The 13146-nt window shown below is 35.3% G+C and overlaps 1 protein-coding gene across 1 annotated transcript; it reads left to right on the forward strand.

Moving 5' to 3' along the window:
- The first annotated feature begins 10052 nt into the window (after nucleotides 1-10052).
- On the forward strand, nucleotides 10053-12551 carry LOC114943093 (uncharacterized). Its single transcript, XM_085486289.1, has one exon. The coding sequence runs from the start codon at nucleotides 10746-10748 to the stop codon at nucleotides 12549-12551; it is 1806 nt and encodes a 601-aa protein (XP_085342415.1). The 5' UTR covers nucleotides 10053-10745.
- Nucleotides 12552-13146: the final 595 nt, after the last annotated feature.

A 13146-nucleotide genomic window follows, 5' to 3' on the forward strand; every position in this document is an offset into this window, starting at 1 on the left:
AGTAAGGCCAACGCGTTCAACGCCAAGCTGGCCCCGAAGTACAGCGGACCGATGACTGTCCGGAGGATCGTATCCCCCGTAATTGTTGACCTCAAGGACGCCCGAGGACGATGGCACCGCCACATCCATGTGCAGGACCTCAAGGCGGCATCCGAGGAAGAGGACGAGGAAACCATCGGGGCGTAGGACAGGACCAGCCGCCGTGATTCCTCCAGCGCCATACCGCCCACGCCACTCGGAAGTTCCGAGCCACTTTCCCTACTGGACGGTGGATGATACGGTTCGACCGTTTCGGCCGATCACGTGCGATCCACCGTCTAGGGAGGGGGTAGTGTAACGGCGTAGCCGTTACTAACGCCTCGCGGGCCGATCACCCGCCCGCCACTTGAGGCTATGGCGCCTAAGGCGCCCCTAAGCACAAAATCATAACTGATACACGGGTCACCCTACCCCAGGGGCGCCCCACTACAACCCCCAGAGGCGCCCCACTACGACGCCGGCGTTACCCCCACCACAGCCTCGAGGTAGAGTGGGGGAACCGCCGGCAGGGTATATAAGCCGGCTCGACGGATGAGCCGGCACCAGTCCTGTTCCGGACCTCCTAGCCAGGCAACGGGCTTCTCGTTGTTACGCCGGGTTTCTCGGTTTCTGGCCTCCTACCTTTAGTATCGGGCAACGGGTTTCTCGTTGTTACGCCGGGTTTCCCGGTTTCCGGTCTCTTCCTGCTATACACCGGGTGACGGGTTTCTCGTCATTACGCCGGGTTTCCCGGTTTCCGGTCTCTTCCTGCTATACACCGGGTGACGGGTTTCTCGTCATTACGCCGGGTTTCCCGGTTTCCGGTCTCTTCCTGTTACACGCCGGGCAACGGGTTTCTCGTTGTTACGCCGGGTTTCCCGGTTTCCGGTCTCTTCCTGCTACACGCCGGGCAACGGGTTTCTCGTTGTTACGCCGGGTTTCCCGGTTTCCGGTCTCTTCCTGCTACACGCCGGGCAACGGGTTTCTCGTTGTTACGCCGGGCTTCCCGGTTTCCGGTCTCTTCCTGCTATACACCGGGTGACGGGTTTCTCGTCATTACGCCGGGTTTCCCGGTTTCCGGTCTCTTCCTGCTACACGCCGGGCAACGGGTTTCTCGTTGTTACGCCGGGTTTCCCGGTTTCCGGTCTCTTCCTGCTACACGCCGGGCAACGGGTTTCTCGTTGTTACGCCGGGTTTCCCGGTTTCCGGTCTCTTCCTGCTACACGCCGGGTGACGGGTTTCTCGTCATTACGCCGGGTTTCCCGGTTTCCGGTTCTTCCTGCTACACGCCGGGCAACGGGTTTCTCGTTGTTACGCCGGGTTTCCCGGTTTCCGGTCTCTTCCTGCTACACGCCGGGCAACGGGTTTCTCGTTGTTACGCCGGGTTTCCCGGTTTCCGGTCTCTTCCTGCTATACACCGGGTGACGGGTTTCTCGTCATTACGCCGGGTTTCCCGGTTTCCAGTTTCTTTCTGCTATAGGCTATACGCCTCCGTACACCGTATCTCTAAGTTATACCGGGTAATTTGTAAATCTTTTCCGGACACCGCTACAGGCTATACGCCTCCTTATTTTGTTTATACCGAGTAGTCAATAAGTTTCTCTATTTAGGGCTTTATGCCAACAAACATTTCGTTTATACCGAGTAGTCAATAAGTTTCTCTATTTAGGCTTTATGCCAACAATCATTTTGTTTACTTGTTTCTTTTTGAATAAACCAAAGCATTGTTAATAAGGAATAAGCGAGTCTGAATCTCCCCCTTCCTCCCGAATCCTGGAACCGGCGAGCCGATCCGCGGCGTCGGGAAAGGTGAACCGTTACAGTATCATCAAGAAAAAAATTATCAGACAGAAATATGTATGTCGTGTTAAAATCGGAGAGACGAAGAAAAATATATGGTTGCGTTCTCACGAGAATGGGCGATGGAGGGGCCCATTCTTTATTTTCAATATTCATACAAGAATATAAATTCATTCTGTTGCAATTGAAATAAATGTGCAATGTATCGTTAAAGTTATTACAATTATACAAACATTTACATATATGATTAAATAAAATATATATGTATACTATAATATAATTATATATTTTATATATGAAGACGTCGCTCAAGGAAACGCTCTAGCAGAGCGTATTGCGGAGGCTCGTTCGTTTCACTGATGGAGGTCTCCCACTCGCGGCGAGAGCGACTATCGAGAAGGTCAACGGCGAGGTGCACAAAGAGATCTTCAGTACTCCCTACTGGCCGGTCGATGCTCGTCAGCGAGCTGACCGTAGTCTTGATGCCGTGGAATATCTTCCTAAGCTCAGCAGCGGATTCTCCCTTCATCTTTGGCAGGCTTAAAAAATTTGTTAAATAAGAGCGGGTTAGTAAGCGTTTATTTTCGTAGTAGTCGCTTAGAGTTTGCCAGGCTCGTTCATAATTGGCTTCGGTAGAACTGAGGTCTCTGATGAGAAGATCTGCTTCGCCCTTGACACAGCTCTTCAAGTAGTGCATTTTTTCTACAGGCTTCGTCGTCTTATCCTGGCCGATGAGGGAGACGAAGAGGTCTCGGAAGGCCGGCCAATCCTCGTATCTTCCCGTAAAGGTCGGCAGCTGGATTCGAGGTAGCGTGGTGCGAGGCGCCGATGTTGATGTTTCTGAAGTAGCAGAAGCAGCGGCGCGTTCCTTTTTCTGGAGAGTACGCCGCATCTTCAACATCAGGCCCTTGTTCACTAGGTAAGACTCTTCGCCGAGTGAAGGTATGTCCTGTTTAGCATAGACGTCATGTTTTATTTCGTCTACACGCTCAGCCAAGATATCATTCATCGCATCGAACTTCTCCCACAGTTTGTCGAGATTCAGAAGCCGGGCTTCCACCGCGCCGAGTGTGATGTTGGCCTCGCCGAGCTTCCGAAGGTTATCGTATGCGCGCGAGATCTTGCCATATAGCGCGGTGGCGTTGGTAATTATAGTTGCCGTGTCTGCCATCTCTGACACTGTCTTATTTTTCAGATGCACTGAAAAACTCTACGCTTCCGTGGCACCGGATTCACAGGAGGTTCTGGAGGATCCGGCTCGAAGGACCAAAAATAATGTGCGCGACAGGAGGCAGGATAAGGATGTCGGAAGCGAGAAGACGGCGAGGCACTACACTCGACACACACGTATCGTTTAATATAACTATATTTGAAACTAAAACAAAGAAAAATACAAGTACTGAAACCGCACAGAATTTACAAAAAGATAACTGATTAGGAGAATCCAAAAGAAATAGCCGAGTCGGTAATTAATAATTAAATGTTCCGCAAGCAACGGTAATTAAACGTGGTAAAACGAAAAAGACAAGCGATCCTTTTTCGTACAGTAGAAACACACTCTTGACGCGACGAGCAATCGGAAAAGAGCGCCGCGATCACGAGAGAGGAGGTTTTTATAGGCCCGTGTTTCTAGAATAGTCGAGAATAATTCTCTTTATTCTATCGTTCGGCTGAGGTCGAAAGAGCGTTTTGTGTAATTATTTACTTTTAGAAAAATAATCTTTTTGTTGTTAACGGGACTAAAATGTATCTCCTCTCGCGCGACCGCGGTGTTTACAATTATCGATGAGTCGACGTAAGCGCTTTCTTTTCGCAGGCGCGGGGTACGTATACGTATACCAGTGCGGCCGAGCGCTATTTTAAATAATGTTAATTTAAAATTATGCATGATGCATGTTGCATGGGGATGAAACGGCTGCATGAAATTTAACGCAATGATGTTTTAATGCTCTTAATCCTGCAGGTTTTTTAAACGTTCGAATCTCGAACAACATATATGATTAAATAAAATATATATGTATACTATAATATAATTATATATTTTATATATGTACATATATACCATATATTTCAATTATTTTGAACTGTATTGCATAAATTGTTACTTATACAAAGTTATGTGATAAGAATCGAAAATACATATATTTGTGATACTTGAATTACTAGAAAGCTGCTCTATATATCTGTACTTTAAAAAATAAGTGATATCCTAAAAAAATCATAAAAATGAAAAGGTCAGGCCATGTTCAAAAGAAGGTACTCAAAAATTTAAACGATCTAATAATAAATTATCACGAAAAGTAACTGATATGTTATTCAAGGTGCCAGTTCAAAGTGAACATACGTAAAGTGTATATTATCTAAATTTAGTAATAATATATTACCATGAAAAGTAACTGTGATATTTTATTCAAGGTGCAAGTTCACATTGAATATACATACATATAAGTAAAACTGATTACAATTTGATTCTAGAAAATAAGTGCGATATGTTATTCTTAGTGCACAAAATATAATAGTCGTTTATAGAGATTTGATTTGAAATTCATACTAGCCCGTACAATGAAAAATAATTGCTCGTAATGCCAGAGTACCAATTTGTTAATGACTCAGAAAAATAACATGGCGGCCTGCTCTCAAAAAACTTTCGATGGGTAGAATAAATAATTGAAATAAGAGTTGTGAAAATTGTATAAATTAAAAACCTCCAATCTTTCTTTAGTAAAATTTCGAATTTTCGTATCAACTTCCGATTTGTGTTATACCGTATTTTCAGGGAGTAAGTTATTGATCAGAAAACTTTGCCTTGTTGCTCGAAACGGGTGTATATTAAGTAAAATTTATAAATGTACAGTTCTCAGGTCAACTACAATAAAGCTATACGCTTAAAAAGTTTACTGATTATTTGTCGTAATATACAATAAAAAATTACATATTAATTATTCAAGATACAAGTGAGAAATAAATATCATTAAAATATACAAAAAAAATATATCAATTTGACTCTGAAAAGTAAGTGACATGGTTCTCAAAGTGCAAGGTTTCATTTGACTTACAATTTTCTTCAGAAACACAGAAGAAAAAGGTATTTGTATATAGTTTTGTATATTCACTTCGTTGTGTGTGTAGAGCTTTTAAAAATACGTTGAATTTTTATTCTAATCTAATCTTCTTCTAATGTAATACTTTTCGTATTTCAAATGTTGTAGTAATTATTCTGTAAGAGCTTTGACATTATTTCTAAATGGACATCGAGAAACATCATAGTTTTTTGAGAGCAGGCCGCCATGTTATTTTTCTGAGTCATTAACAAATTGGTACTCTGGCATTACGAGCAATTATTTTTCATTGTACGGGCTAGTATGAATTTCAAATCAAATCTCTATAAACGACTATTATATTTTGTGCACTAAGAATAACATATCGCACTTATTTTCTAGAATCAAATTGTAATCAGTTTTACTTATATGTATGTATATTCAATGTGAACTTGCACCTTGAATAAAATATCACAGTTACTTTTCATGGTAATATATTATTACTAAATTTAGATAATATACACTTTACGTATGTTCACTTTGAACTGGCACCTTGAATAACATATCAGTTACTTTTCGTGATAATTTATTATTAGATCGTTTAAATTTTTGAGTACCTTCTTTTGAACATGGCCTGACCTTTTCATTTTTATGATTTTTTTAGGATTATCTATATTTTTACACATTATGCATATGCGAGGTTGGCCGTAACCTTCTTCAGCATCTCCAAACGGTACAGAGCATTCAGGCAATGCATGTACATGTTTTTTACATAAAAAACAAGTATGTGCACCTGTTGGTTGATCATTATTTTGACATACTGGACATGAATTATTAGAATCAGACAATACCTTAAAGTCAGGTTCTTTAAGAGGCGTGGAAGTTATAGGTACATCAAGTATGTTTTTTGTATGAACAGATACAATATTGTCATTATTTTGTGCTTCAATAAGTTTTGTAGTTCCATGTAAAAAATGTACATGCTTCTGAACGAAGGAATCAACACGCAACAGTGGACAATCTTTTAACAATAAAGATTTTAATTTATTGAATTCACTTTCGACTGGTGCACTAGAAGCAGGTATGCGACCGTAACCAAATTTATCTGTATAAACATTTGTCCAAAGAGATAGTGATCTAATATCAATCATTAGACGTTCGACTAATTGAGGATAATAATGTGGGTTAATTCTATTGCCTTCATTTAAAATAATTAATGATTTAACATCACTTAAAATTTTTTTACCCCACGTGGTCCATGAATTTTCAAACGGATTAATAAAATTCTCTATTTCATTCGGTTTGCTTTCAATTTCGTCTTTAGTACTATTATCGGTTTCAAAGTTTTCTAATTCCAATCCATTAGTTGTCATTAAGTTTATTAGTTTAATTCTTGCTTCATCACATTGCGTAGAATTGCCATTTTCCAAATTGCCATCGGTTTCGGATAATGCTATTGTAAAAATATACTTAATTATTTCTTTAGCATTTGAGACATTTCTGCAAAGTATTAATTGACCAAGTGCGTGAAGATAAATAGTTTTTACTCTTTTGTTTAATGATTTAAAAAAGTTAGAGTATGATTTTATAAAATGTGCGACGTCAATTCTAATATAGCATTTAGGTAAAGTGGAATTTTTACATGAATCCGCGTAATCTTCTATATTAGTATAATTGGTAAAAGCGCGAATAATTGCAATTAAAAGTGCTTTTGAGGAATCGCATACCACTTCTTTGGGTATCAGTGCACCAGAACGTACCCATTCTGCCAAAAAAATGTATCGAATTAACATTGTGACTTTCACTTATCATTTGGCAAATTGAAAATTGTCCACTTTTGCAATTGATAGCACAAATATATAAAAACATATGTTTGGATTTTGATCCATCCGCCTTATATAATTTTTGAACGATGCTACCGGTTGCATCAACAAATATACACAAATTGTTTTTGTTTTCAATGGCGTATTTTTTGTAAACATTAAGTTGATGATTACTCCAGTAATGAATAAAAAAAGGATCTAATCCAATATTATGTATTACATTCTGTAATGACGAAAATTTTAAAATCACTAATGCTTTAAAAACATCTGGATCTACGTAATCTGTTATTGCCGCTTCTGATTTTGTTTTACGTAGAACCATAGAACTATATAAATGCGGAGGCTCTGGGTCTCCCTCTTCCATTAGCATATGTGCCTTTTCTGCACGATACACATAAGTTGATTTATTTTGCAATTCTTTCGCGATAATTTTCCTTGTTGGATTTCTTAGATATTTTTTTCCACAATTTTCTTTTCCTTTTGTATACGTGCAATTTAATTTCACGCAGTTAGTGGATGGATCCTTATCTTCTAAAATACATTTTATTGTACTACCGCATTTACAGAATCCTGAAGAAAAAAAATATCGTTTCTGAATCTACAACTGTGAACGCATTAAATATATGAATGTACGCATGTAAGAACGATAGGAGTGATAAGAACATTAGTTCTGAATTACTAATAGGACAAAAATTCATATTTTTATAAAATATGGTAGTAATTTAATCAACTAACTCTGGCTATTTAATGATCTTTATTTAATATTCACGACGTTTCGGCCATGGGTTTCGGCCCTTATCAAGTGCTACAAATTATAATAATGACAATTATTAGAAAATTAAAAAATTAATTAAAAAGTAACTGAGTAACAATAAATATTTCCACACATTAATATGTATCCTACCTAAAACACAACTTTCTATATAGAAACTTAATTTCTGATCTTAAAATGTGACATGATATAATGTGAAACAATTAACTATATTTTTGTGTTGGTTTCAAGCTCTTTATATCAAGAGACACGGTAGTGTCTCGCGACCAGTTAAGGGCGTAGCCGAGACACCGTGTATCTTAACGCGAGTCGGACATTTGAGTCTTTATAATATTTCGAATTCTCAATAACGGCTGAAGCAATCGAGTTTATACTAGACTTAATCGATAGATTGAGTTTGAATTATATAATAAAAGTGTCTTTATTTCTGCTCTACGTGATTTGTAAGCAGAGATATATAATTGCAAAGTCGAAATATGAAAAATTTCTTTTAAGAAACGTCCCCGTCATCATCGACCACGCAAACATAGTAGTATCGTGCTACACGTATTCACACGTATACAACACATGCGCACACATATATCACACGTACACAACACATGAATAGATGCATGTATTGGAAATGTCCATCTCGCACGTTTTACAACAGACGGCGATAGTATGTCGCTCCATGATCCATGATGTTAGATATATGTCAGATCAGATGTCAGATTTGATGACATGTAACCTCTTTGCATGTAACATGTATGTAGGTTACATTCTCTACAATGTCATGTTACATATTAGTTGTAATTATATAAATCTTATATAAATGCCTATGTATGAGTATGCATATATTTTTAATATATAGCGGTGTCTGTGCTATATCTTCAAAAAGCAAAAAATGCTAAAAGAATTTATGCCACATGTAAACATATTAAAATGAACAATGATGGTTACAAGAATATTTGGTGGAACAAGTCCACTTTCGAATGCTATTATTGCCTTAAAAATCAATAAAATTAATTATGTCACAATATATTTTTACGTATTATAAAGTTATCCGAATAAAATCGCGTAATGTTATTTTCATATTTTATTTTATTATAATTATTATGCGTATATAATCGCAGATATAATTGTAATTTTTTCAATTTACTCAAAAATTAATTTAAATAATAAAAATATAAAAATAGGTAAAATTTATTTTGTGCTTTTATAAATCAGTTATTTTATAATAATGAACACTTCAAAATTGCCATGCTTGCTTGTACTACAGAAATCAGTAAGAAATATTTTTCACTATATATGAGTAATAAAAATCATTTGTATCTTGGGAAATATTCATTTTTCGATTATCATACCTTAATACTTTTATGCACAGAATAATGAGACGAATCAGTTGGTGTAAAGAAAACACATAGTTGTCTTAAAGAAAAATTATTTAACTGCTTATTGCAATTTTCATATTTTTTTTAAAGGTAACTATGTGTTTTCTTTACACCAACTGATTCGTCTCATTATTCTGTGCATAAAAGTATTAAGGTATGATAATCGAAAAATGAATATTTCCCAAGATATTTTAATGCTTATTGTCTTCGTTCTAAAAAAGTAGGACGTAAAGTTATTCGTCGATGTCGTTTTGGATTTCCTCGTCCCGTTACTGAAACTTTGAATATCAGGGATGTGGCAACTTCGATAGCCGGTAGAAAACAATTGAAACATAAAAGTAGACTTTACGATCTTCCTCGAACGGATAATGAAGGTAATATAAATGACTATAATCCTGTTCTTCTTACTGCATGGGAAGGTAATATGGATATACAATTTATTGGTGAAAAATCATCGCTGCTAACCTGGTATGTTACTAAATATATGAATAAAGCGGGAAAAAGTGAATTATCTGAGAATATTCTTGATAGTAAGGATAACAAAAACAAATCATTAGCGAGTCATCTTTGGAATATTGCTTTGCGATTTACGAATAATAGAGAATGTGGAGCTCTCGAAGCTGCTGATACATTGTTAGGTATTCCTTTGTATGGAACTGATCGAAATACAACCATCAGATGGTTAGATGTTAATCAAATACGATATAGAAAATTAAAAAGTCGTAAAGAAATTGAAGCTCTTGATCCTGAATCTACAGATATATTTTATCAATCTTTGACAGATGATCATTATCCACATAGACCAAACGAATTAGAAAATACGTCTCTTTATGAATTTGCACAGTGGTACGATATCTCAAAGATCAAACCGAAAAATAAGTTTATTGAATATTATAAAATAGGTAATGGTTGTTATCTTAAACGGCGACAGCGCGGATATCTTATTAATCATTTTAGATATAATGTTAATACACAGCCGGAAAATTATTTCTTTGCGTTATTGCTTATGTTTAAACCATGGCGAAAATTAGAGGATCTTAAAAATGAATGCAATACTTATACCGAATCGTTTCACAAAGTAAAACTGCATCTTAAAGAAGCATTGCAATATCATGAAAAATTAGAAGAATTGCAAAAAGCATTTGAAACTGCAAAACAGTTAGTTCAGCAATGCTTAGATGACGATTTGCAAAAAGAGCAGTCTCAGGATGATCCTGAAAATGCAATAGGTATTCAAAATTTAGAGGCTGGTGAAGCAATGCAAGATTTTAAAGATCTTGGTGATAGAGCAATTCAAGAAATTGATGTATCTGACATGATAGTAAAATTAAATACGGATCAAAAACGAGTATTTGATAAAGTTACCAATGCTGTAGAGTCCGATAAATCAATATTACGATTATATGTTAGCGAAGAAGGTGGTACTGGAAAAAGTTTCTTAATCAAGACTATTAAATGCTGGATAAAACAAAATCTCAACAAAGATACTGCTGTAACAGCACCTACTGGTATAGCAGCATTTAATATAGATGGTTTGACAGTTCATAGATTGCTTCAATTACCCGTTGAACATGGTCAAACTCATAAGTATAAACAATTATCTGATTGTGTATTAAAAGTTTTACGAACAGATCTTAAAGATGTTATTCTTTTCGTAATTGATGAAGTGTCAATGATATCTAATTTGACTTTAATATATATTCATCTTCGATTGTCTGAGATATTTGATACTAGTGATTGCGATGATGGTTGGTTTGGTCGAAAGCATATTCTTTTATTCGGAGACTTGCTTTAATTGCCTCCTGTACGCGAAGATCTTATCTTTACACATTTATCCGATCAAAAAATTGCTAATTATCTTGGTTCTTTAAATGCTGTTAATTTATGGATTACATTATTTCAATATAATGAATTAATAATCAATATGCGTCAGCAAGGAGATAATTCATACCGTGAATTATTGTCGCGAATTCGTATTGGTTTAGTGACAAAATCTGATTGTAAAATTCTAGAGAGTAGAAAAATATCTTTCAAAGCTGATTCTTTCGAATCTAGATTAAATGAATTATGTGATTTTATTAACAGTTTATCATCGGACACTGTTTGTTTATTTCCTACTTGTAATATGTGTGATGTCCTTAATAATGCAATGTTAAGTCGCATTACTTCCAAAGAAATATTATTAATTGCTGAAGATACGATTGATTGTACATCATATGTAAAAAAGAAAGTATTAAAAGTATTGTCAAATAACGATGATGATAGTTCTCGAACAGCTAGACTTTCAAAACAAATTACAATTAAAATTGGAGCAAAAGTTATGATTCGGCGTAACATCGATGCCAGTTTGGGTCTTGTAAACGGTACAATTGCTAAAGTAATTTCAATTGTACGAGAAACATCTCCTGATGACGTAGAAAAGATTAAACTTCTTTTACCATCAGGTTTAGAATATGAAATTGAAAGAGTAACGGCTAAATTTCAGGTATTGGATAGAGCGTATGTGATTCGGAAACAATTTCCATTATCTTTAAGTTATGGCATCACTATTCATAAAAGCCAAGGATTAAGTTTGCAAAGTGTTGTTATGGATATTGGCAACTCTGTATTTAGTTGTGGTCAAATTTATGTTGCCTTGTCGCGAGTAACATCTCTAGAAGGAGTGCATTTAATAAACTTTGATCCTTCAGCAGTAATAACTAACAAAAAAGTTATTATTGAATATAATCGTTTAAAACAGATATACAATCCGAAAGCAGAAATGATTGCTGTGTCAAAAGAACGTTGTCGTAAAGTAAAAGATGTTCCATGGGCGTTACCAAAAATAGTTACTTCTGTTCAAAAATCAAATTCAGATCGAAAAATTCAACATACGGTTTCAAATAAAAGAATTCAAAGCACTGCTTGGATCATACGTGGTTTTCAGAATACAGACAAGATTTCATGTTATGCAAATACAGTATTGCAATGTTTATTACATTTAAATATTATTAGGCAGCAGTTGATTAATTGCAATAAAACAGACGTTTTACGTATATTAATGCATCGATATGAAAATGGAAAGCGTAATCTAAATACATATGCAATACGGCAATGTTTAGGAGAATATTTTTCGAGTATGGTAAGACAAAACGCGTACGATTTTCTTACGGCACTTTGCGAAAAATATGATTGCATTACAAATTTGATACAACATCAAGTAACTTCTACCAAGCGATGCAAAACATGTGGTAATACAAAAACTATTGTTGAAAATAATATTGCTATTTCAATTTTCCTTGATAATTTAAAGAAAAAAAGTTGTAATCTTAATGAATTATTAAATTCTACATTTTCACATTGGTTTTACTTACACAACGAATCATGTGAATATTGTACTGGAACTGATCAAATATTAAAAAATGAAGTAACATTAACAAGAGAAATAATTGTTATTCGTTTAATACTATTTTTAGCACAAGATGGTAAATTAATAAAAGCAGAAAACAAATTTAATTTATGTGCTGTTCCAACAACTAAAGTATTAATAGCGGGACAATTGTACAAGACGATGAGTGCTATACTTTATGATAGTTCGTGCACCGATGAAGGTCATTATGTAAGCATATGTAGAGAAGGACTATCTAATATTTGGATCGAAATAGATGATGCAGAAGTAAAAAAGAGACAGTGGCCTAGAGGTGCTAAAAATGTTTATATAATATTTTTACAAAAAATAGGTAATAAATAATACTTATAAATTCGATATAAAATAAAGTAGTTATAAAATTCTTCCTAAATAGATTTTTATAATATCAAGTTTATGACTATTACTATTTAATTATTTAATATTGTATTTCAATCAGTCCTATATAAAAAAAGATTTCGTAATATATTAGCAATTTCATGACAACGCTTTACATTCTGCATTATTCGTGAAGTGCAAAAAAATATTTTTTACTTAAAATACAAGATAATTATTTTTATCTATAATAAGCAAAGAGGACCATCGTATTTTGAAATATGAATTGTATACAAAACTATATACAAATACCTTTTTCTTCTGTGTTTCTGAAGAAAATTGTAAGTCAAATGAAACCTTGCACTTTGAGAACGATGTCACTTACTTTTCAGAGTCAAATTGATATATTTTTTTTGTATATTTTAATGATATTTATTTCTCACTTGTATCTTGAATAATTAATATGTAATTTTTTATTGTATATTACGACAAATAATCAGTAAACTTTTTAAGCGTATAGCTTTATTGTAGTTGACCTGAGAACTGTACATTTATAAATTTTACTTAATATACACCCGTTTCGAGCAACAAGGCAAAGTTTTCT

Source organism: Nylanderia fulva, unplaced genomic scaffold (assembly GCF_048542155.1).
Source record: "Nylanderia fulva isolate GAGA-0341 unplaced genomic scaffold, ASM4854215v1 Scaffold414, whole genome shotgun sequence".
Taxonomy (NCBI): Eukaryota; Metazoa; Arthropoda; class Insecta; order Hymenoptera; family Formicidae; genus Nylanderia; species Nylanderia fulva.

Excerpts from the sequence above, each read along its gene's own strand:
- LOC114943093 (XM_085486289.1), top strand. The coding sequence starts at position 10,746 with ATGCGTCAGCAAGGAGATAATTCATACCGTGAATTATTGTCGCGAATT.